General features: G+C 33.3%; 1 protein-coding gene across 3 annotated transcripts in view; it reads right to left on the reverse strand.

The window, feature by feature from the left end:
* LOC127714104 (uncharacterized) overlaps window positions 1–15,966 on the reverse strand; it is a 31,950-nt gene extending 15,984 nt beyond the window's left edge. Inside the window, exons 1-2 of one of the 3 annotated variants that reach the window (XM_052220066.1) lie at window positions 15,856–15,966; window positions 8,989–9,308 (exon numbers count right to left, since the gene is read on the reverse strand). In XM_052220066.1, coding sequence (XP_052076026.1) covers window positions 8,989–9,308 — 320 coding nt within the window. In that variant the 5' untranslated portion in view covers window positions 15,856–15,966. Of the gene's footprint in view, window positions 1–8,988; window positions 9,309–15,118; window positions 15,166–15,483; window positions 15,520–15,855 lie in introns of those variants that run through there. The other 2 variants (XM_052220065.1, XM_052220067.1) reach the window with 2 other exon arrangements.
* Window positions 15,967–25,200: the final 9,234 nt, after the last annotated feature.

The following is a 25,200-nucleotide window of genomic DNA, read 5'->3' on the forward strand; positions in this document are numbered from 1 at the left end:
AGAGTTGCACATGTTGTGTGATGAACTAGCTTCTCTGTGGTAGATGCAGATATATTGGATTGTATAATCTGTGGTGCAACTCTATTTGGGTTTGACGATATGTCTCCAGGTTGTTGGGTGTGTCGTCCTACTGGTTGTTGGTACAATGGGTCATATTTGTATGCAGTATGATTCCTGATTGGAACTGCTTCTGAAGGTTGTTGAACAGATGCAGTAGCCCGAGTCATGATGTTAGGATGAAGAGTTTGCTGCTGCTGCTGGTATGTTTGAGGAAGATGATTGCTCTGTCATGACGAGTTGCCTGTATTGGTCGTCCTGTTCTAAAAGGCTTGCATTGGATGATTAGAGGAGATAGGATGAGTTCTATATCCTTGAGGAATATCTGGAAAGGTCTGAGCCTGAGTATGTATACCTGTAAACATTTGAGGAGGCTGTCCATGACGAGGTATATAAGATTCAGGTGATTGTAAGAAGGATATGGTACAAAAGTACGGTGATGTTGGTTTTGAAAAGGATATGATGCATAAGGTTGATGCGGCTGAATATGGACAGGATGAGGTACAAAATGTTGGTGCACTTGATTATGTCCATGATATGGTGAATATGGATTTTGAGCATAGTATGGTGGAGATGGATATGAAGATGGATTCTGGTACGGAGGTCTCATCTGTAAAGAAAGCTGATTGATAAGTGAAGAGTTGATAATCATGTTCTGTACCATTTGACTTTCCATAAGCTTAAGTCTTGTTTCTAATAGGTCTTCCCTGTGATTACAATGGACAGTTCTTTTCTGAAAGCAGGTTTCTTGTTGAGGTAGTTGTTCTATAGGTTGGGGTCTAGGTGGTGAATTAAAGTCAATGTCTCTACTATGTGTATTTTCTTCTGATCTGCCATAGTCCTTGAATGTTTGTAATACGTTCCGAAGTTGTTTAACCTCATTTTCCAAATCAAGAATTCTTGTTTTCTGAATTGTATGGATATGTTGCTCAGGGTCATATGCTTTAGATTTTGATTGCCTCTTGTGGTCTTGTTTCCCTTTCGTTCGATTGGTTGATTCAGGGGTTCTTTGTTTAAGTGTACCTGTCGTAGGAGTAGTATCAGGTACAACTGTAGACTGCACTTTTTTTGGTTGGTCAATTACTTTTGGTAAACGTGAAGAGTTTATGGTGGGGGTTCAAATTTGAGCATTTTGGTTTTTTAATTCATAGAAAACTTGCTTTGGTACAGTATAATCTTCATTCTCCTCCTCATTTTGTTGATCTGTATTAGTACAGGAGAGGTCAGCAGATGTTTTTCCTTCATTAGGATTATCATTACTTACGCTTTGGATATTGCTTTGTTCAGTATACTATAGGTCGTCATTGCACTGCTGGCAGTTAAAGTCAGATCCCTCATAAAGTTTAAGATCGTTTTCTTTGATGTTTGAGCAAATGTAATGGTACCAATTGTCACAGGAATCACAGGCTATACCTTCGTTTTCTACTGGTGTCTCACATTTAGGACATATGACTTGGTTGTTTTATCCTCTTTCTGATGTTGGGTATTAGATGTGTCTGAGATATCCATGATAGTAGGTATTGGGGTGGTTTTTCCTCTGCTCTCCATGTTGCTCTTTACTCTTGTTGGTTGCAAAGACAATGTTTGCGGATTGTTCTTTCCATCCTGATGTATAACTGTTGAAGAGTAGTCCTTTAGGTTTGTAAGTTGGGTCTGGATAGTGTTGTTACAAATGTTAAGTTCTTTAAATTTGCTCTTAATTTCTGAGCAAAGACTATCAAAGATCTCATTGATGAAGATATCAACTCTATTACCATTAACTGTCGTTTTGTTTGTTGTGTGGAAAAGATTGATAGTAAATTTGAGCATGTTTCCTGGTTGATTATTGTTTTTTTCTGTTGTAAACTTTGTAACAGGAATCAATCTTCAGATTTGATAGTTCCACACCATGTTGCTCGAGTACAGTGTAGTTAGTAGAGATATCCGTTGATTGTAGTAGTGTTAAGATTCTCGATTTTGCAAGTTCATATGCTGTTGTACTGAATTCTACTACAAAGTTTTTACCTGCTTTCATCTCAAATGTTAAGTGTTGGTAGTTACATTTCGCTGTTTTTGTATCCAGAGCCTTATCTCGGTTGATAGCATAATTTCTATTACTCTTAGTTGTCTGGTTGACCTAAAATACATTGCTTGTTGATAGAGCCCTTTTGTATGTTCTTGTCTCCATTGATCTATCCATATTGTTTAACTGTTGCCACAAAAGATTTATCGATTGTTAGAATAAGCCTGCACTAAAAGAAGATCCACAATAAAAGTCACTTGTTTCTCAATTGACACCACGGTAGTTCACCCATCTAGTTTTGAACGATATGTATATATATATAGTGTTTGGTATAGCGCGGAAAAACCACACTGACCAATAGGGGTATACTCTAATGCTGAGAACTGGCAGTATAATGTAGCGCGGAAAAAACACACTGACTAAGGCTTCGAGTAGGCTGGAACCCCACTGATCAGGTATAGCGCGGAAAAACCACACTGACCAATCAGAGGGGTGGAGGTGGAATTGGTACTAACTTTGTGAATTATGTTTGTGCCAGATAAGAGACCAGAACTGATGGTTTGATATTAATGCATGAACTACTACATAACCAATAAGCGATAATCTAGGTTGAAAATTACAAAAATGTAGAGATGCAAAAGAGTTTTCTATATAAATTCTCCTTGCAGATAATTAGGTTTCAATTGTTAAATATAAACCAGATTATGAATTTAAAATTAAATGACTATGTAAAAAAGCTCGGAATGTACTTTTATATTTATAGCCTAATTACTAAAAACAAAAAAGAAAAAAAAAAGTTAAAGTAAAATGAGAGCTGTTACTAGTTCTAAAATTAGGGGATGCCTAAAATATTAATGAAAATAGAAGACAACAGAGTAAATTAAAAGACGGGCAAGATGACATTTAAATGACAGATAATAAAAAAATAATAGTAAAAAATAAAATAGGAATAACCTCACGAGAAAATCTCAACACAGTAAAAGCAAATGTAACACAGCCAGATATTCTAATTAAAATCTAAAAGAAGAATATATGACAGACTATAATATGTAATATTCTGCAATAAGAACCAATTGGTTAAAATCTAAAAAGGAGAGAAAGTCTACTACATACTGCATATGTTTTAATTTATGTTTATATAAACAGTATTGAATAATCTATTAGTTAGTCCAGCAATCAAGAAAGATTTGCACTACTAGCTTCTTTAACCAGACTTTGGCCAGAGCAGGGTCAGGGTGTATTCCGTCTGGATAAAGAGCGACGTTGAAGTATTTCCGTTGTTTCTTTCCTTTGTGTTTTGATGTTTTACAGTTGGAGGTTCTATATAAGTCGTAGGAAAAATCTGGGGAGTGTGTGCCAAGAGAGGTATTGATGCATTTAACTTCTTTGTTTAATAATATAACTTGTTGTTCCAGTAGGTGATCTTGTTCCAGAAAGGTTGATGGGTCTTTGTGTTTTTGTTTTGTATTTCAATTGACAATCGAGTAGAAAGGCGTTTCCAGAAAGGTAAGCTTACAGTTTGGGTATTTAGCGAATAATTGTATTATGTCTTTGTAGGTTGCTGTAATTTGATCTACCGTTTCTTGAGATTTAGATGATGATAGGCAGATGTACCTTGTAATACGTTTGAATGCAGTTAGGTTACACGTGCCAACCCAGATGTACAGCCAGATATCTCCAATGAGTTGTATTTCTGTTTCCAAATTTGCTTTTAGCCAGTCAAGAGCCTCTTGAATTTTCCTTCCTCTCTTACACCACCATATGATGTTACTTTGCTCTTTGTGAATGAACTGTTGTTGCAGTCTGACGCCTTTACTATTTGCTAGAACAACAGGTCTAAGAGTCCTTTTTCCTGTTGGTCCCTCAATACGTTTATTACCAAACTTGGTTAATTTTATCAACGACATCAACCCTCCGATACAAATAATACACAAAAAAATTAATTAATTAAATATATATATATTCTACAGCAGAAAAAAAATTGAAAAACCAGACAAACAGTTTGTTTATGATATGACTTTTTTCCCCCAGAAAATCACAGGATTTTTATGTAGAGAATTTAACTACCCAAAGTCACAATTAAGGTTGGTCTGATTACAATGGAACAGAGCAACAGAGCCAATTGAGAAATTAAAATAAAATATAAATATATACTAATACCGCACTGAATATGCAAGAATTAGTAGATACCTGTTGTCGGGATAGCGCGGAAAAACCACACTGACCAACCGAGATATTCTCCAATGCGAAAAATTTACAGTATAGTATTTAAATTAAATCTTTTTCAAATTGTCAAAAATAAATGGCTACACATCTGTATTATACAAATACAACTTATTCAAGCAGAGAACACAGTTTCTCTCCAGTGGCGGATCCAGAGGGGGGCGTAGAGGGCGTACGCCCCCCCCTTTTGCTTGCAATTTTTTTTTTTTTTTTTGTAAAATGATTAATCAGACTAGACTTCGTGAACTTTGCCATTTCCCGTGTATTTCATTTTTATGCGACAAATATTTACTTATAAAGATATTTTTCGCTCGTATTTACTGTAATATATTACTGATTATGTCAAAGTCATGTGATTCACTACGGTGGAGTTGACCAGTGCGTCGAAAAAAACGTCACTCAGTCATTTTGAAATTCAAATTTCAGTAACACACTGCTTAGGCTGAGGATGATAAGCATGACACCTTCAAAGCGACAAAAGATTGAGCAAGAACGTATTGACTTCTATTTCACAATTCCACCAAACAGAAAGTAATACTCTATTACACTCTCATGAAAAAAAATTCCACAGCAGTATTATTTACCTTCGAAAACATGTTTAAACCCACACGCCCCAGTCTATTAATAACATAGCTGAATAATGATCCTCAGTCAGTAAGCTCTAGATAGATTTAAAGTCTAAGGTACGGACCATTTGATTTGAGGGGACAGTCTGAGATATTTGAGAGAAAAAATTCTGACCCTGATTTTTGCCTTAAACAAAACTTCTGGCCGTATCAAGATTGTAAACAATAATCTTGTCCACTTTTTTGCTATTAGAAACAAAAATTTCCAACAGAATTATTTAGCATTAAATGAACATGATGAATAAAAAACGGGCGTTATTTTTTTGGGGCCGGGGGTTTGCATGTAAATCCCATATCTGACCGGAATGTCTGTTTCGCCGAACTGATATTTTGAATACTTTTTTCAAGGCCCGACTGCAACCTGCCTGCTGAGTGTGGCCTTTATGTCGCCACTTGCCGACCGTCATTCATAAATTCGTTGTCATTTCAGACTCATTCGTAGCCTTTAGTTGATCGGAACCCCTCACTTCCCTTGTTGGGTGAAACATTTCAATCAAACATTTGGATAAAAATTGCTTGTTTGTCTTTCTTAACTCGTGTCGGTCGTATTGTAAATGTCATTGAATAGCCCGGCGTATATCTTGTTTACAACAAGAAATCTGTGAAGTTATGCTAACTAAACATACAACAAACGAGTATTTTCCATGTCCATTTTTTACTGACAATTCCCACATCAAATATATTAGTACATAGCCGTTTGGATCCAATCTTTTTATAGTAGACAATTAATGGGGAATATACGGCATCAAAAATGTCCAACCTTTAACTACTAGTATAAAATATACATGCCCTACGTCAGGAACCGTTTAAAAAGTGCATTTTACACTTATTTTATGTTTTTTACCCAAAAAAAGGTCCAAAAAATTTTCGCCTCGCTTCGCCAGGCCAACTTCACATAATTCGCCCCCCTTTCCAAAATCCTGGATCCGCCTCTGCTTTCCAAGCAAAATATAAATACAATAGCAGACGGAAGGAACAAAATAAAAATGAACAATTTCTTTTCCTTCCAGTGTCTGATGTAGAATGCCGGTTTTATCCGGGAGTGACACCACCACTGGATTTTTATTTCATCCCTCAATAAATTTATCAGATGTATCAATAGCAATGTAAATCCGGTTTAAAACAATTTGAAATGATTTGGGAATGTGAAAAAAAAGACAATATGTCTTCCCCTTCTTATTCAAAGATGGCGGTTTGCCGGGAAAATTATGAACTAACTATCTGGATTTGTCAGAATTCTATAGATTAACAGGGAATTTTTTGTGTATAATACAAAGGGAAAATTAAATGTGAACGTGTAAGGATGATTGTGCTATACAAGGGGTTTGAAAAACAAGTGATAATGCAGGAATGTTGAAAATTTTCAGTTGAGCTCAAACAGTGCGTCCTTCTCGGCCTCACTTTCACTATTTCAACATTTGTATATTGATCATTAGGTGCTATATTGATCACTAGGTGCTACATTTGTGATATGTTTATTTGTAATTTGTAAATTGCTAAATTGTATATTTGTATTTTGTAAATTTGTAGATGTTAATTAGCATCTTTGGTTTTATGTTATTTGTAAAAGCGTATCATACTTGTAAATCGACACTTTTCTAACGCGATGATTGCAAAGTGGGTGGATTGTTCATTCGACATTTGTACATTCGTTTTATGCTACATTTCGTATTATGATAACAGATGGCGCCGCTGTCGGACTTTCGGTATCTTTCGGAATGTTACCATTTTCGAAGTTTAGATAACGTGGATGAAGAAAGGTAAATTATTTTACAAGTGTATCCAATAATATTGAAGTATACAAATCGTTTATTATTGATATGTCTGACCAAAACGAAGAAAAACCCTAACACTGTTCTTTATTAATGGAAATAGTGGACAGATAGGAAAAAGGGGGAAAGGGGAACAGCTCAATTTGGGGGGTGGGTTACTTGCCATCCTTTTGGACACTGTGCCGAATGCACTTGTCAAATAATACCCTGTTCTTTACAGAAAATATTGGAAAAACACACCCTGTCCTCTACACACACTCAGAAAATGTAAACCCTCTTCTAGACAAGCTCAGAAAATGTAAAGACGGGCGGAAAGACCTTTTTCGGGACGTCGGATTTTTCAGGTTTTTCATGAAAATAACCCTGAACAAAGTACAGTTTAAATGTAAAGGATATCAATTTGAAGGGACCCCGTTGGCTTTCCATATATAAGGACCTACTTTGAGGTACATTTGCACGTATTCTTTTATCGGTATTTAGTTTCTTATATCATTAGTAAACCAGACTTTGTTTTTTTTTTATATATGTACATGTACAAATTAATAAGCACGATAACATTCTCACCTAATATTTCGAAAAATAAAAGAAATAAATGCATTATTTCTTTCGATTTTCATTTCTAGTTCAACGAGCCAAACATTTTACCAAATTCTGTGACATAGAGCATTAACTGTACCTTGGCCACAATTATAATTTTAATATTGCTATATGTATAGTGTTTATAACGGTATAGAAATATCAATAATGTTGGTCGATTTATAAATAGTTTTCGGACATTTTAAAAATATAGAGCCTATGCAACAGCAAACTGTAGCTGGCATTTTGCATCATCAAAAAAAGGGAACACGAAACACGTCAATCTGTTGCAGATCAACAACGAATTATACCATGCCATCTTCTATGTCTTTACCCTCACATATACAGCGATATCAAAAAATCTTAAGAATTCAGTTGACAACGCTTAGTCTTAATTGCACATTGATCAATTTCCATTGACACCTGTCACTTTCTTAGTTTTGAAAAGTGACAAACTAATTATATATATAAAAAAAGGAAAAACAGTATTTGTAATTATGTGATGTGCTTGACGTGAACATAACAAAAGTAACTGAACATAGTTATACTTGGCTTTGTGTAAGAGTTATCTAAAATAAGTAATTCACTTTTGTCCAAATATTGATAAACACGAGTTTCTGAACATTAGAATCACTACATATACTAGGAACAATTATAAAAATATAATATTGTTTCCAATACGTTAAAGTGAAACCAGTCCGAGGATCCTGGAAGATTTCATTTTTCAAACTAGAAAAAAATCAAATGTTTATTGAAAACGTTAACGTTTGGTTGTGTGTCTTTATTAAATTTTCATTTATTAATTTAAAGGAGACGGTCCAGTAATTGCTAATTTTGGCCTAAATTTTGAAGTACATCTGCTAAAAGATTTTTGACATTTTTTAAACACTTAAGTGTCTTCTTCAGTCGATTCAATTAGTTTAAGTAAAAGATTTGAACTGATTTGGTCATTGAAGACGCTCAAATTCAAGCTTAAAATATAAAAAATCTATTAAATATGCCACATAACGTCACTTTATAGATGTTTTTTGGTCTAAGTTGGAAGTGGCCGCATTCGTGTTCAGTCTCAATCTTTATATATGTTATGTATCATCATGAAATACAACATATATTTAAATATTAAGACTGAACACAAGTGCGACTACTTCCATTTTAGACAAAGACCGTCTAAAAACTAGCACAAATGCTAAAATTGTGAAGATTTCAGTACTTTGCATGAACTATTGATGCTAGTACCTGATGCACGTGCAGTGTAATTACAAAAACAAGTCCATATTTATGTAACGAAAGTATTCTACTTTCCAAAAAAAAAGCCAAAAATAAACATTTTTTACAACTTTTTAAAATGCTATATTCTGGGGCCGAAAAGGGGTCTTACCCGCAACCTGCTCCTTTCAAGTTATAACATTATAATTTAATTTTGGATGTAACACGTCTTCTGATTGGCTGAAAGTGTTTTGTCTATCAGCTCATATACATAATTTTGTCATGTGACCGTGACGTCACCAACGTTTTTTTTTCCAAATTTACTCCTTAAAAATGGAATTTATAATTAAATTATAAGGAATGATTGTAATATTTTTTCTGTCTATTCAAAATAACCTAAAAAATGTGGTGCACACTTTTAAATTACGTGGGTTATTCAGTGTGCACCACATTTTTGAGGTTATTTCTTCAGACAGAAAAAATATTACAGTCATTCCTCAAATAAAAATAAGGGGAATATACAAACCTTTTGAATCGTGTTGTGAACTGTTTATCAAGTGTTCCAAAAGATCCAAATTGAACTACATCTTTCCAACGATCTGTACTAAAACTAGCAAATATGGTGTTTAATAGCGACGATTTCCCTCCGCCAGGTAATCCAATGATAGCAATATTCAATGGTGGCTTCTCAGAATGATCAGTTCCGACAATTTTTTGGCATTCCTTAATCAGTTCTTTTTTTTCATTATACTTAGGATCATCTTCTTGATTTACTTTTGGAATGATACGATGAGCTTGATTGTAATACTGTTCTACAAAGGAATTCTCCCACACTTCTCGGTCCATCTGGAAGTAGAAATATATGTATAGAAGTATCTGTCGTAATAAAAAGACATCAAAAGAAAGACAAACTATCGATTTTCTCTTTTGTAATGAAATATCAGAACGAAAAAAATGAAACTCATGTGACTGTATGCGTGAATGTGTATTGGGTATTTAATTATGGAGATATGGCATTCAACAATTAGCAAAACCAATACCGTATGGTAATTCATAAAACGCCCGGTATGACAAAGTGTATAAAAATTTACACGAGAAAACAATTTCCTTATTTAAACACACCAATGAATAAAAAAAAATTGCAGTATAACAGACTGTGAGTAGCAATAGCCACTGGATTACAGGTTCCTTACTTGGGAAAAGCATATAAAAGAGTGTGGCGGTTTCAACATGTCTGCGACTGCTCAAATCTCCCCTAACCTTGTACATTAGTGTTACAACACAACATTTTTACTATCCGGAAAAACAAGATATTGTGTGCTGTCTCACCTAGAAGAACTAACTACCACGTGCAGGTACTCTTTGAATGCTTAACATAATAAACATATAAAGGAAACAATGGAAATAATGGAAATATTGAAGTCATACATTTGTATTAAAATTGTTTTAACGAGCCTCAGCCGAGTTGTGAGTCAAGGTATGAACGATGCCAAGCTGTATCCTCTGTTCTCGGTATTTCAATAGAAAACTTTAGAGATGTGGTAAAATTGCCAACTAGAAATAAAGACCATAGGACATCGATTTGAACAATTACAAGTCACCGCATGGTTTTCAGCACTGGGTGAAACGCACACCGTAAGGTAATTTAAAACTACAATAGCACGGTAGGTAAAGTGTCCGGCTGAGATCGTGTTTTTTTTAGTGAATCGGTCTACTTTTTTTGTGTGAAGATCAGGTTTTTTCGAGTGATATTACTTGCGATCAGATCGATTAACTGCTATTTCGCGAATGTAATAGTTGTATTCGTGACTGTTCATCTTATTCTGAATGCCGCGTATACGTTTTGAGCACAAACGACGCATAATGTCCGCATAGTTCAATCACAATTCAATGTTTGATATTGTCCGTGTTTTTTCGAGAGCAACATCTAAAACGTCCGGGTTTTTCAACAAATGGTCCGGGTTTTTTTAAGAAAATGTTAATAAGAAAGAAGGCAATCTTGGGCTTAAAATCGTTTATTCTTAAGTCACAAAAACGTATTACTATATTGATCAAATTTAACCCTTTTCAATTTAATGATAACTTTCTGTTCTGAAAACATATTACATGTACCATAACCTTGCAGTACTATGATATTATTAGTTACATAATGTGCTAGTGACCTAATACGGTATATATGGGGGTCAGTAAATTCCATATGGGCGAGAGCGAAGCTCGAATCCCCATATGGAATTTACTGACCCCATATATACCGTATTACGTCACTAGCACACTATGTAACGAATTTATCTTACCGACTATCTTAACGTGTGACATTTAAACTAGTGACCTATCAAAATGAGCAAGTCTTCAATACCGTTAGCATTAAGAAACTACTTCCATTGATCCTACAAAAACAGATGCCAACAATAACAACTTGTTAAGTTTAAATGTGTTTTATAAATTTATTTCATCCTTCATCATCAATTTCTTCGTCTGTTGAAACCTTTAAGATTTTTTCTCAGTACCGTTTTGTTTTTATAAAGGGACATCACACCTCTACTAACCGTGTATGAAATAAGCCCCGCCTCCCTACTAACCTAATATGGAATATACACGGTCTCCACGCGGACGCTTTTAACCAATCATATTCCTAGAAATGTATAGGCGGTAAGATAAATAAGAAATCACTGGGTCCTTTTTAAAACGATCTTTAGAACCGAGAAGAGGAACTCCTAATCTTTTCAATTTCGATTCATGCTACCTTTGTTTTTACCGTCAATACTTTTTTATGATTTGAATTGAATATTTAATAAAACATTAAAACAACACTTTATAAACTTCATGTGTCCGAAGCGCTTTTATGGATTTACTTTCATCCAGGACGCTCAACGTCGAATATTTGAAAGCCAATGATATATAAGAACCGAAACATTTGAAGAGCTATATTACCAAAAGGATCTAAAGAATATCCAAATCTATCAATGGTCAACTTTGCTTGATGGGGTTGAAACCTTAGTTTCTTTATAATTTTCGAATTTATAAACGGGCAATTTAATAAGGGTATATTGGATATAAACAGAAATTTTGCCTTGCAACAGGCCACCTTCGGACCTCTTGCAAGCTGTTGCAAGGGTTCTTAACGTGCAGTGATCGTGGAACTCTGTACACGTTCCATTCTGACCGGACGTGGCTGCCTAATTGAACATCCTGAACAGCCAAACGAACACCCAACTTTGGCAATGATTTTACTGCCGGTCGGAAGAGGACCTAAGTGACCATATTTCTATTTCCCAGTCCCCCTTGCAGGTAGTCAAATTTAGAAAGGTTTGTTATAAATCATGTCAGTACCGAAGTACTAACTACTGAGCTGATGATAAACTCAGGGACTTATTCAATATATTTGATAAACAACGAAATAAATAATCTGTAAGCTTTAATACGATCCTTTTCAATCTAATTAAAATTCATATCTATATTAACTCTGATATAGTTATAATCTTATGAGTATAACGAAATCAGAGATACATATTTTAATTAGATTGGATCCTTCTGAAATAATAAAAAAAAAACAATTGTGCATATAACATATACATCACAAATATAATTCTTTAATTAATTTCTGATGGAAATGAAGCTATGATACACTAAGTCCTTTATTTCTATGTGACAAAGTATAGCATACGCTTGTGTTTTCCATTTCTAGAAAGATAAAACATATTTTCATCAAGACAAACAGTACATGAAACAATTAGGATGTATTTTCTGTTTTAAAAAACACACATTTACCCGCTTTACACACTATGTGTTCGTACGTCTCAATCCAACATGTCTAAGCTCACATAAAGATTGTTTACATCACGAAATAATTTCTGTATGAAATCCATATCGGTACACTTATATGAAGATATCTGAATACAAATGAACGATGCCATTTTTTAATGTACGTGTTAATACAGCATTATCAAACTGGTTTAATGCATTGTTTCGTGCTTTGGAAAGTACTTTATTTGAACCTTTTAATTGTTTTTAAACGTAAATGCACTGACATATTACATTCTAAGCCATAGGATTTTTTTGTCACTCGATAAAACAGGGACGCACTCGAAAAAACACGGACTGCTCTCGAAAAAACACGGACATATAAAAATTAATTTACTCTCCAAAATGTACTTTTCAATGCAAAAACAAGATTCTTTGTAAAATGTCTGTATATCTAAGTATATATAGATTCAATATAAGCATTTCCGTTCACATTTGCATTTGTATGTGTATAAAAATGCCTTTAATCTATATTTTGGAATAAAGCATTGTAAGACTAAATTAAACGCTCTTAAAACAAAATAAAGTAGGGTTGATAATAAATATTTATCACAAATATTAATTTACCTTCTATGATATTAAATTTAAGGTTCTGGCATTTTTTTACGTCTCACCAGAAAAGAAGTCAGTTTGTTTACATTTTTGATCACATTCACTCGACAAAACGTGGTCACACTCGAAAAATCCTTACCGCGAATAGGACCCGAGAAGAAAAAAAAAGAAACTACGGAAAGCTGCAATCAAAATAATCATCAGACAAGTATCTAGTAAAACGGAAAAATAAATTAAAATATGAATAACGGAAAATGTTAACTTTTTCATATTTTTATGAAGGCCTAGTAGGTATTAATTTTTCGCATACAAATACAGAACAAATACAGCGGAAAAAAGCGCAAAATTGATTTCCATAAGAATGCATAATGATGATTTTACAAACTTATTAGATACATCAAAATATGTTTTCAATTAAAAACATACACAAAAAAAGTTAGCAGGTTCATATATGTTTTAAGAGGTTTTTCATCACGAAGGCTTATTTATCTCTACGTAAAACAGGAAACTTTTACTGACATGCGTATTATAGTTGGACGTTTTATTTTTTTCAAACAAAGTTTATTTTATTTGATAAATTGCATTAAATGAAGTCATTATTTATGTGCATTATCACATCCGTTGTGACTTTTATACCGAATAACTTCCGAAATGCATCAACACCATAACATTAAACGTATTTGAGAAATAAGAATAGGAACATACAGTAAAGAAATGACTGGTATGGTGATTATTTGCTACGTATGCATGTTTAAGAATTCTTTATAAAAATAAGAAGATGTGGTATGATTGCCAATGAGACAAATCTCCACCAGAGACCAAATGACATAGATGTTTACAACTATTGGTCACCGTACGGCTTTCAACAATGGGCAAAACCCATACCGCATAGTCGGCTATAAAAGGCCCCGAAATGACAAATGTTAAACAATTCAAACGAGAAAACTAAGGCCCTGATTTATGTACAAAATAATGAACGAAAAACAAATATGATATGCAGCAACAAACGACTACCACTGAATTATAGACTCCCGACTTGGGACAGGCACATACAGAATGTGGCGGGTTTAAACTAGTTTGTTGGCGCCAAACCCTCTCCTTAACATGAAATAGTGGTGTAACAGTACAACATGAGAACAAACTATAAGATCAGTTGAAAAGGGCTTAACTCATCAGATCGATACAAAGCAGAAATACATCTAAGAAAAACAGAGTGGACGTGGCAGGCTAATTATACATGCACACAACAAAAAAACCCTAAGTACTGATCTGAGAGTACTCGCAGTTACTGACTGCTAGTTAAAAGTCAATAACAGGTAATTTTAAAAATCATGCATCTAAGACTAAATTTTACTAGTTTGTCAAATCAAAGAGTAATCTAGCGTCTACTGAGATTTGACAAATACATAGGACGAAAAATAGAGTTTAGATAACATGATGGCAACAAAAATCCCCAATTTTAATTAAAACATACAACACCATGGCAAGAAAGAAAAAAAAATGACTTAAAGACAAAGAACAGTCCACAATCGCTTCACAGAACACCAACGATCGAATTGAGTAATACGAAGCCCAACACAATCGATTCTTTAGTTAACTCAGGTTTTGTGGAAGGGTGGGCATATCTGCTCTACATGTTGTACCCGTTTTGCTATTCGTTGCAAGACAATATTCGGTTATAAGTTGTAATCGGTGCTGTCATTATCGCAGAAAGTGGACCTAATCGTGACTTTGACAATAATTTAATACAATCATGTATATCTGAGATCATATGTGGCACAGATATTCCCTAACAGTCAACCTATTCATCATTACGTCTGTCAAACTTTCGAAATGATGACTTTAACTTTACCATTTTGCATTCTTGGTTCAGTATATTCCTTCGTAATAACATGAACGGTACCAATTGTTTTGCACCAGATGCGCATTTTGACAATTCATGTCTCTTCAGTGATTCACGAGGCCAACATATTCAAAAGTTAAAAACCGTGAAGAGCTGATAAAACCAAACAGGACCAAAAGTAAAATCAAAACCGGACAAGGAATCAGGGTTAAGCATGAGGAAGATACAATCCTGAATTTAAAATGATTTCGAAATTTTACAACACAATATTGGTATTTTCGTGACAGTAGTGAAATAATCGTAGATAGTGAAAAAAATCTTCTTCGTTTTATTTTTGTTAGCCACATTACTAAAGAACACAATTGGTGACCAAGTGTTAAATCTCTTAGTAACGATTTTCAACTTCGTTTAATTTAGTGAAAAACAATGTTCTTGATATACAATGAAACTGCTTCCTTACCCTCTAGATGTATCTTTCTTCAATGCTTTCACTGTTTTCCATTATAAACAACAACAAATGATAATAATAGTAAGTAGATAAATTAACAGACAAAAAACTTTTATCAAAGAACATAATAATGTTTGCAAAAACGTCACGTGTTTTTTGTTTTTTGTTTTGTTTTTTGTTCTCCGTATGTTTGATGTGACATTCATCATGGTCATAGTCCATCTCACAAAATAAAAAGATAGTAAACGAAACTAACGCAGTCGTTAAACAATTAATCAAATTTAAAGTTTGTTGTGAAAAAGAAGCAACATGACTGTACAAATGTATCGTATTTTCCAAAAATGGCTACTAAAGTATTTAAATAAATATGCAATTACCATTTGTAGTTTTCAGGGACGCCACGGAAACTCGGTGGAAATTAAATGTATTTTTAACTTTTAATACTTCCCTGTTAAAAAGCAGTGATGTGTATCAAGGTTAATTAATTATACGTTCATTTTAGAACATTTCCTTTCAGCTTTTTAAAAAATATTTTGACAAATTAATGTTAAATGATGAATATACGAAAATGTTTTCAAAGCCTTTGTTACCATGTAAACGCAGAAACAATGATCGCCTGATTCATATCTAATTCTTTATATGTTAATTTAGTTTGGAAAACATGTATAAAACTCTTTGTTATACTGCTACATTTGATTTTCCAAAAGTTTTAGGTGATTGTCCTTAAACTACTTTCCTATATGACTTACCGTTAACGTAAAGTTACGATCTTCGTTTCTGAACCGAAACTAAAAGTTTAATTACACCATTTGGAACTCCTCTGATTCTATCTATATATATAACACAGAATTAAGAAATATTGCACGCCTGACTTAATGTGTATATGTCAGCAAAAAGTCATTGACTGAAGGACATCATAATTTTTGACACACAACAAAACTGAATAGTTTAAATGTAATGTACACGTCTTAATTGATTAGTTCAAATGTGTGTGTGGGTCAGAATCGAAAACATACAAATTCCTTTGAGTATGACAGTTACTTTTCTTGTTTTTTTTTTTGTTTTTTTTTTTGAAATTTTCACTATTAAAAAATCTTTCTGTTATCTTAAGGTATAATTAATATTCTACCGCAATTTATTGTAAGGATTTACTCTTCGGATAGTTATTTAATATAATATTTCCTTTCTTTTGAAATTTGGGTTTCTTCGTTTGATACCTGCGCGACGTATATAAAGATAGGAAGTAGTATTATTTAGTCTTGTTCTTCAATAGTACGTATTCAAATACAGTTTGGTGTTAGGTACAAATGGCACAAAATGTTTGGTGATGTGAAGGGGTGTGTATGACACGTCGTAACCACTTTAATGAATTAATTCTACTTCATCTCATAAAAACGGGATTATCTCAGCGTAATCCCGGATTACCTCACTGTCTTGGATTGAGCTGAGATAAACCAAGATTTGATAGGATATTTGATGATAATCCGTGATTTCCTAGGAAAAATAAAATTGAGAATGGAAATGGGGAATGTGTCAAAGAGACAACAACCCGACCATAGAACAGACAACAGCAGAAGGTCACCAACAGGTCTTCAATGCAGCGAGAAATTCCCGCACCCGGAGGCGTCCTTCAGCTGGCCCCTAAACAAATATATATACTAGTGCAGTGATAATGAACGCCATACTAAACTCCAAATTGTACACAAGAAACTAAAATTAAAAATAATACAAGACTTACAAAGGCTAGAGGCTCCTGACTTGGGACAGGCGCAAAAATGCGGCGGGGTTAAACATGTTTATGAGATCTCAACCCTCCCCCTATACCTCTAGCCAATGTAGAAAAGTAAACGCATAACAATACGCATTAAAATTCTGAATCAGTTCAAGAGAAGTCCGAGTCTGATGTCAGAAGATGTAACCAAAGAAAATAAACAAAATGACAATAACACATAAATAACAACAGACTACTAGCAGTTAACTGACATGCCAGCTCCAGACTTCAATTAAACTGACTGAAAGATTATGTTTTCATCATATGAATATCAGGCACAATCCTTCCCGTTAGGGGTTTAGTATCATACCATCATAACATATATGAGAAGAACATAACCCGTGTCATGCCAACAACTGGTTTTTAAATAAATGTGTTTAGTGCCGATGCAAAGACCCTATAAGTGAATCAATATTAACGCCAAAATATGCAATCTTTAATGACCTGACAACAGTATCGTAACTATATCCCTTCTTAATAAGTCTATTTAAAGGTTTTGTTAGCTTCAGAGGTGAATACTGACATTTTTGTGCTTTATAAAGAATATTTCCATAAAAAATTGGATGTGAAATACCTGAACGTATAAGAAGTCTGCATGTTGAGCTATATTTACGAATGATGTCCTTATACCGATGATAAAATTTAGTAAATGTTTTGACTAGTTTGTGATATCGAAAACCCTGGTGTAATAATTTTTCAGTAATACATAAATTTCTCTCGTTAAAATCTAAAACATTGTTACATACACGAGCGAATCGTACAAGTTGAGATATATAAACACCGTAAGATGGTGACAAGGGAACGTCACCATCTAAAAATGGATAATTAACGATAGGAAATGAAAAATCATCTCTTTTATCATATATTTTAGTATTAAGCTTTCCGTTAATGATATAGATATCAAGATCGAGGAAAGGGCAGTGGTCATTGTTAGTATTAGCTTTATTTAAAGTAAGTTCAACAGGATAAGTTTCTTTAGTATACATACTGAAGTCGTCATTATTGAGAGCCAAAATATCATCCAAATATCTAAAAGTATTATTAAATTTGTGTATCAGATGTTGTTTCGATGGGTCTTTGCTGATTTTTGTCATAAATTGTAACGCATAGCAATACAAAAAAAGGTCCGCAATAAGTGGTGCACAGTTAGTCCCCATTGGAATTCCGATAACCTGACGATATACGGAATCTCCAAAGCGAACAAAAATGTTATCTAGTAAAAATTCAAGGGCATATATAGTATCAAAGCATGTCCTATTGACATAGTTTTTTTGTTTATTGCTACTAAAAAATGACCTAAAAGAGTTTGAACATATATATTCACATTCTGCCTTTTTAAATGCCCATTTAATTAGGTGTGTAAATTTTTTCTTAATGAGAATGTGAGGCAATGTGGTATATAGGGTAGAAAAATCAAAACTTTGAACAGATTCAAAATCACCAATATATGCATGTAATTTATCAAGTACTTCCATATAGTTCTTGACACTCCAAAAGTAATTAATTCCACTATTTTCGATTGCCTTATTTGAACAATTTATTATCAGGTTTTTGATTGTACCAAGTGTACTGGTGAGAAGAATAGACAATTTAGTAGTGGAACAATGGCTTGAAGACGAAATGAATCTATATTTGTAAGGTGTTTTGTGTAGCTTCGGAAGCCAATACATAGTTGGGACTTTCATTGTATTTGGTTCTGCTTGTAAAGCGGTAGCTAAAAGTTTATGTTTGTTACAGATGTCGTTTTCTGAAAATGGAGTCAGTTGGAATGTTGGTGAATTGGTGATTTCTTTTTTTCCGAACCTCAATGTAAAATTTACGTCAAACAATAATAATATTATTAGCAGCTTTATCGGCCGGGACAAAAACAAATTCCTTGGCTAGTTCTTTTAGTTTATGTTTGATACGAGAAATAGGTTTATTGTGGTTATTGTTAAGAGTAAAATGTTCTTTAAAATGTTGAATACGTATATCAACTATGTTCATTACTGAATTAAAAAAAGAGTCCAAAGATTTTTTGTCAGCTTTTTCCCGTTTTATCCATTTCAAACAGTAAGTATGGAGTGAGTCGTGGATGATATTACGACACTCATTCCAATTAATAATTGACGGGGGACGATATCTAGGTCCTTTACTGAGGAATGATTTTAACTCTCGGTCTTGAACGATGTTAAGATCTCCTGTTATAACATAGGAAATGGGTCCATAAATGTATTCTGAATTACTGCAATTACATGAAGTAGGTGTATTTTCACTGATATTAACATCTTTACACAATTGGCTATAATTAAACACAAATTTCCGGGTAGATTTCTTGTAAATATAACAAATAAGAGGGAGCTCAGTATTATCAAAATATCCCGGAATTTGTTCTTTAACAGAATGGTCGTTAAAAATACCGGCAATATTTATAAAATCAAAACCTTTATTGACATACTTTATTTTAATAAACTGTTTTTTATGATCTTCAGGGCGATCAATTTTGGGAAACAGTTTAGAATAACAATATGCCATTATAATTTGAACGATTTCATACTTGGGACTGCTATATGAAATTGTGTTGCAATCCTCTAAAATTTTATTTAACTTATTAACCGGTAATGAACAGAGCTTTGTTAACAGCTAATGTCTGCCGTTGTTTTTTGAAATAGAAATTAGGTCCGAAATATTGGTATGATTGGTCCGAAATTTTCTTTCATTGCGATTTTTTCTACGACCATGAGAACGGTTTTTACGAACAGATTTAGAAACTATATCCAAAATGTTAACAGAATCGGTTCTTGATATATTACCAATTCCCATGATATTATCATTAAGACCGAGAGGGTAGACTGTCTGTAATTTTTTAATCCAATTTAATTCAATTATTTTCCGTGATCGTACAAACTTTGAATGAGATTCACCAGGCTGCTTATTTACTACTTCTAAAGGTTGAACTGCTAAATATTTAATAGGATGATTGTGCTTCTTAAGGTGTTGATAAATGATACTTTTGAACTTATTGGGTCTTTTAAAACGATACAGATGTTCTTGAGTGCGTTTAGATAAATATCGTCCAGTTTCACCTACGTACTGAATACCGCATCCCGGTTTGTTTCATGTGAGTAAATAAATAATACTGTTTGTTTTTCAAGTTACATAATGTATATCAGTTTCAAAATTTAAAGAAAATGTGCGACCATTAAACGTGGACCTTACCGTATTGTTGGTGGAAAGACGGGGACATGTAAGTAATTTTTTGGCATGACACTTATCGATAGAAGGGTAACCACGATTTTTATTGTTAAAAATGTTAGCGATGGTAGTATTTTTAGATAAGCGATTTTGAAGATTGAGACGTGTAGATACCCTTTGAACGAGTTTAGTATTTAATATTTTTCCATTTCTAAGCTTCATATTTGTTTTTTGTTTATGAATTATATTAGAAAGGAGCAAAGACTGGCGTCCAGAATATGAACCAGCATACAATGAATTAAATTATGTAAAAATGATAAATCTGTTCGGCTAAAGATGTCAAAAGTATATAAGCCGGGATATTCCCCAGATAAATATTTTATCTTACCATTTTGAGAAAATATAATTGCCATGTGAGCAAAATTTGTCTTCATTTAGTTTAATAATTCAATACAAAATACAAATAATATTATAATAATTTCTAGTAAAAGATACCAATACAGAACCACCGCTTTCTGGGTAGATAGTACCCCCCTCCCGACCTACAGTCATTCATTAAACGTACAAGCCAAGCCGCAAGTACTTCGTACATTGTACAAGTCCTATGAATATGACATCGGGTTCATGTTTTATATTTAACGATATTTGCTCTTTATATTTATGTCTGAGCCCGATGTCTTATCGGAAGTCACATTTTCCCCGAAGCAAAATCTGAAAATTCATCAAATTTCATTTAAAGACCGCACCGAATAAATTTGACGATTTAATCAATTATGAATTTATAACGACGTTATCGTCGGTTTATTATGGGTAAAGCATTTATTTTGTAAGAAATTTTAAAATTCTATATAATATCTCGCGCGATCGGTTGACTTAAGTTGTATGCATATTTCAAGATTACTACTGAGTAATAAATCAGTGTTTTCTAAATTTCTATGCAAAATACGTAAATGTTGTGCAAAACTAGGCACTGTAACGTTTTTTTTTTATCACATTTCATGAAAACAAACACTTATAAATAAGAAGATTTGGTATGAGACTTAATTTGCTTTCAGTGTGCACCTGGAAGATATTTGGTGTAATGTTCTTTCCGTCCTTAAAGCATGTCGGAAAGTGCTATAGAAAAATTGCCATATCCGATATAACTTCGCATTTCAACAAAACAGCCTTAAAGACGTAGAAATTATACACTTGCTGATCTGTTATCTATAATAAAAATAATGGCAGACATCAAGTATTATGCAAACTGGGTCAGATACCAATAAGTAAACTATATTCTATTTTTCTGGAGTGTGATAAAATTTCTTTTTTAGCCCGTTTTATGAATACACCCGTATTATTACAGCCTTTTGTCATCACAGGCTGTTTCCTAGTATCGATAAACCTGAAAATCATAATCGACATTTTCTTAAATTAAAATATATAAATAGAGGTATTGATTTTATTAACTTATCTAGCATATTCAATGACTCTTCCGTCTATAGCCAAATACCTCCATATTTTGATAATATAGAACCACCCATTATTTCGTATTCTTATAAAAAAAAACGAGCAGAAGTTTGATTTTTAATTATACGTCGGTAACATCAGACGTTAATATAGAAAATAATGTTCCTTCCACTTGAGAATGTGAAACATCTAGTTTTAGATATGTTCCCTATGGTCATGTTATTACAGGAGACCGTACCTCAACATCGTCGAAGACCGTGAGGTCAAAACTTTTCTAAAGAAAGGACTCCAAGTACTCGCAGAGCGGTTTGTGTTCGTACCGGCAGACAAGGCAGCCAGTAATGTAGTGGTAGTATGACGCATATACTACACGGAAGTTCTTCAAAACGAAATTATCAATTCCTCTACATTCAGGTCCGTACGCACCACTGAGAGTCAAATCGTTAACAAGCATATCACTGCCACTACCCAGCTTAAAGCCTCTTCCGAACATTTCAAAGTCCCTACCATGTACTGGTTACCGAAATTACACAAAAACCATTTAAATTCCGTTTCATCTCCGCACTACTAATATATCAGTGCTTCTTACTACCTCCCTTACTACTATCAAAGAACTGGTTATTAACTTTTGTAATAAAGCTTATGAAAATAATGGTATTAATTATTTTTGGGGTGTTAAAAATTCTTTAGAGGTTTTAGATAAAATACATGCTTTTGATGGTCCTTTTGGTTCTGTTGACAGTTATGATTTTTCTACTCTCTACACTACACTCTCATACAATCTAATAAAGAAAAAATTTTCATATTTAATAAAATGGTCTTTCGAAAAATCTCATTGTAAATTTATTTGCTGTAACTCGTTTAAAGCTTTTTTCTGTGACGAAAAAGGAAAGTATGCTAGATACACTTACTGGAAATGTGAGAATATGATTGAAGCTTTAAATTTTCTCCTAGATAACATATATATGTACGTTTCGGCGATAAAGTGTATCGTCAGGTAGTAGGTATTCCTATGGGCACTAACTGCGCCCCTTTAATAGCAGATTTATTCCTGTATTGCTATGAATCTCAGTTTATGACCAAACTCAGTAGAGACACATCATTGTTACATTTGGTTGATACATTTAACAATACCTACCGTTATCTGGATGATATTTTTTCGTTAAATAATCCAGAGTTCTCTAAATATACTACCGAAATTTACCCAAAAGAACTTACTTTAACTAAATATAACATAAACAGCAGCAGTTGTCCTTTTCTAGATTTAGACATCTCAATTTCTAAAGGGAAACTCCATACTAAAATTTACGACAAAAGAGACGATTTTTCATTCCGTATTGTTTATTTTCCTTTTTAAGACGGCGATGTGCCTTTGGCTCCATCATACGGTGTTTATATATCCCAACTCGTTCGGTATGCCCGTGTGTGTAGTGATGTCATAGATTTTAACGAACGTAATCAATGCATCACTGGTAAATTATTAAGTCAGGGATCTCGTTACCATAAATTACTTAAAACTTTTACTAAATTTTTTCATAGATACAAAGATTTGATTAGTAAATGTGGCTGTACCTGTAGAAATCTTATTAAAAATGGTATTTCACATCCTAAATTTTGTGGTAATATTGTACTTAAAGCGCGGAAATCATTATGTGATCCGTGTAAACTCATCGAACCTTTAAACAAACTTATCAGTAAGGGTAATCGTACCAATGTTGTAATTAGATCTCTGAATATAGTTTACATTGGTACTAATATCGATTTTGTCATTAGCAAATTAAAACATAACTAAATTTGTATTTTCTTTTCAAACGGGATGTATAGACACACACACACACGTTCATTTTTATCTATAAAGAAGTCACTAACTATTCTTCTACCTGTCGATACATTTATTTTTGGCATTGCACAAGTCATTTCTTCTTTGACTGTTCATGACGTTAAAATACTAAATCCCTGGGATGTATTTTAGTTGATTTTAGTCTCTGATGCATGATTTTTTATTATTAATTGTTTTGGCTTTCAACTAGCTGTCAGTAACTGCGAGTACTCTCAAATCATACTTTCTTTTTAATTTGACCTGTTGATACTATTTGTAATGCTTTTTTGTTATTCAATGTTAACATGGATCTTGTCTATATACCAGCTTTGATTATTTGGTATTTAATTATTATTAGTTTTATTGATATTAAAGAAATTTCATGGTATTCCTAAACGGAAGATTTTATACACACAGAAGAAGAAGTATACTTAACAACAAAATTATTTTCATTTACCTGTGTATAATAGTACGTGTTGAAGGCCGTACCTTGACCTATAATGGTTTACTTTTATAAATTGTAACTTTGATGGAGAGTTGTCTCATTGGCACTCATACCACATATTCCTATATCTAAACACAAAAAGCGAAGTCATGTGTTATAAGGCTTATATTGTATGGACAAGTGTACATGAATACCTTGAGATATTGAAAAGGGAAAATGTGGAGCTTTCGTTTAAGAGACTTTACATGTATGTTTCATAAGAATCTGCACTTTTGAGGCATTCCAAAATCAAATTGTACTTCTATATAAAATACAACATTCATAATTGCACGTGCTTCCCACGACAACCGGTTACTCAAATGAATACATGTAGGAAACAAACGAAATGTTGATATAACTCGTTATTTTATAATCGTAGCATATACATGTAATTATAATAATTGAATGCTTCTGTTTTGAAATTTTATATTGTTGTAAAAAAGCGTTGATTATGCGCACATTGTAAGTATGAAGCGCTTACGCTTATAATTAAAAAAACTGCGAATCACAAATAATTGGAAATAAGAAATTTCGATAGTCAAAAAATCAATACCAACGTTATCGTTGAAGATTTTAGCTACGAAAGAATCCGTCAAATCAAAAGCAAATCATTTTGACAAATCATGTATTGTTACAAACCAAGAAAAAATTGAAACTGAGAATTTAAGCAATAAAAGGATACATCAATATCTCGTTCAACACAAAATTTCTCCAAACATGGGCAGAAACAAATGAAAAATTAGACAAACAAACAAAATTCAATTGTACTAAAAAAAATACTTAAATTTACACATCAAAATTTAGAACTGAAGAAACTTATAGGCTCACCTCAGATGATATTCCGACAATGGCGGGGTTTTTTCCCGGATATTTCTGCATTGTATCAAATCAGAAACATTAAATCCGATCATATCCGATACAATATTTTGTACATTTGATTGGATTAAAGTTTTTTGGTGTTATTATTTTGTATTTATAATAATGTAAACTGCTGACAAGTGAACAAATCCTTCACCGCTTATTTTGGGTCTTCTTCTACAACCCCCCCCCCCCCCCCCCCCCCCCAAAAAAACAAATTAATAAAATCAGAGTGGGTTAATCCACTCAAAACAGTGTGAAACAAGCATATAGTAATGTTCAGTATGCGGTATACAAAGGTTGTATCAGGCGCAGAGCTGCTACTCCATGATTCAAATATGAAATAAACAAGACAAAATTAATGTAACTAAGTGCACACACAGCTTGTATCATAAAACATACTATACCTAACTCAGCACGTGTTTTTTTTTTCTTACTTGCTGGTAAGAAGGTTTTGAATACTTGATTGATTTGACGCAGAGCGTCTGCAAAAATAGACAAGGTCTTAAACAGAACAAGCATGTAATTAAAACTGTACA

The sequence above is a fragment of the Mytilus californianus genome, unplaced genomic scaffold (genome assembly GCF_021869535.1).
Source record: "Mytilus californianus isolate M0D057914Y unplaced genomic scaffold, xbMytCali1.0.p SCAF_9, whole genome shotgun sequence".
NCBI classification, from domain to species: domain Eukaryota; kingdom Metazoa; phylum Mollusca; class Bivalvia; order Mytilida; family Mytilidae; genus Mytilus; species Mytilus californianus.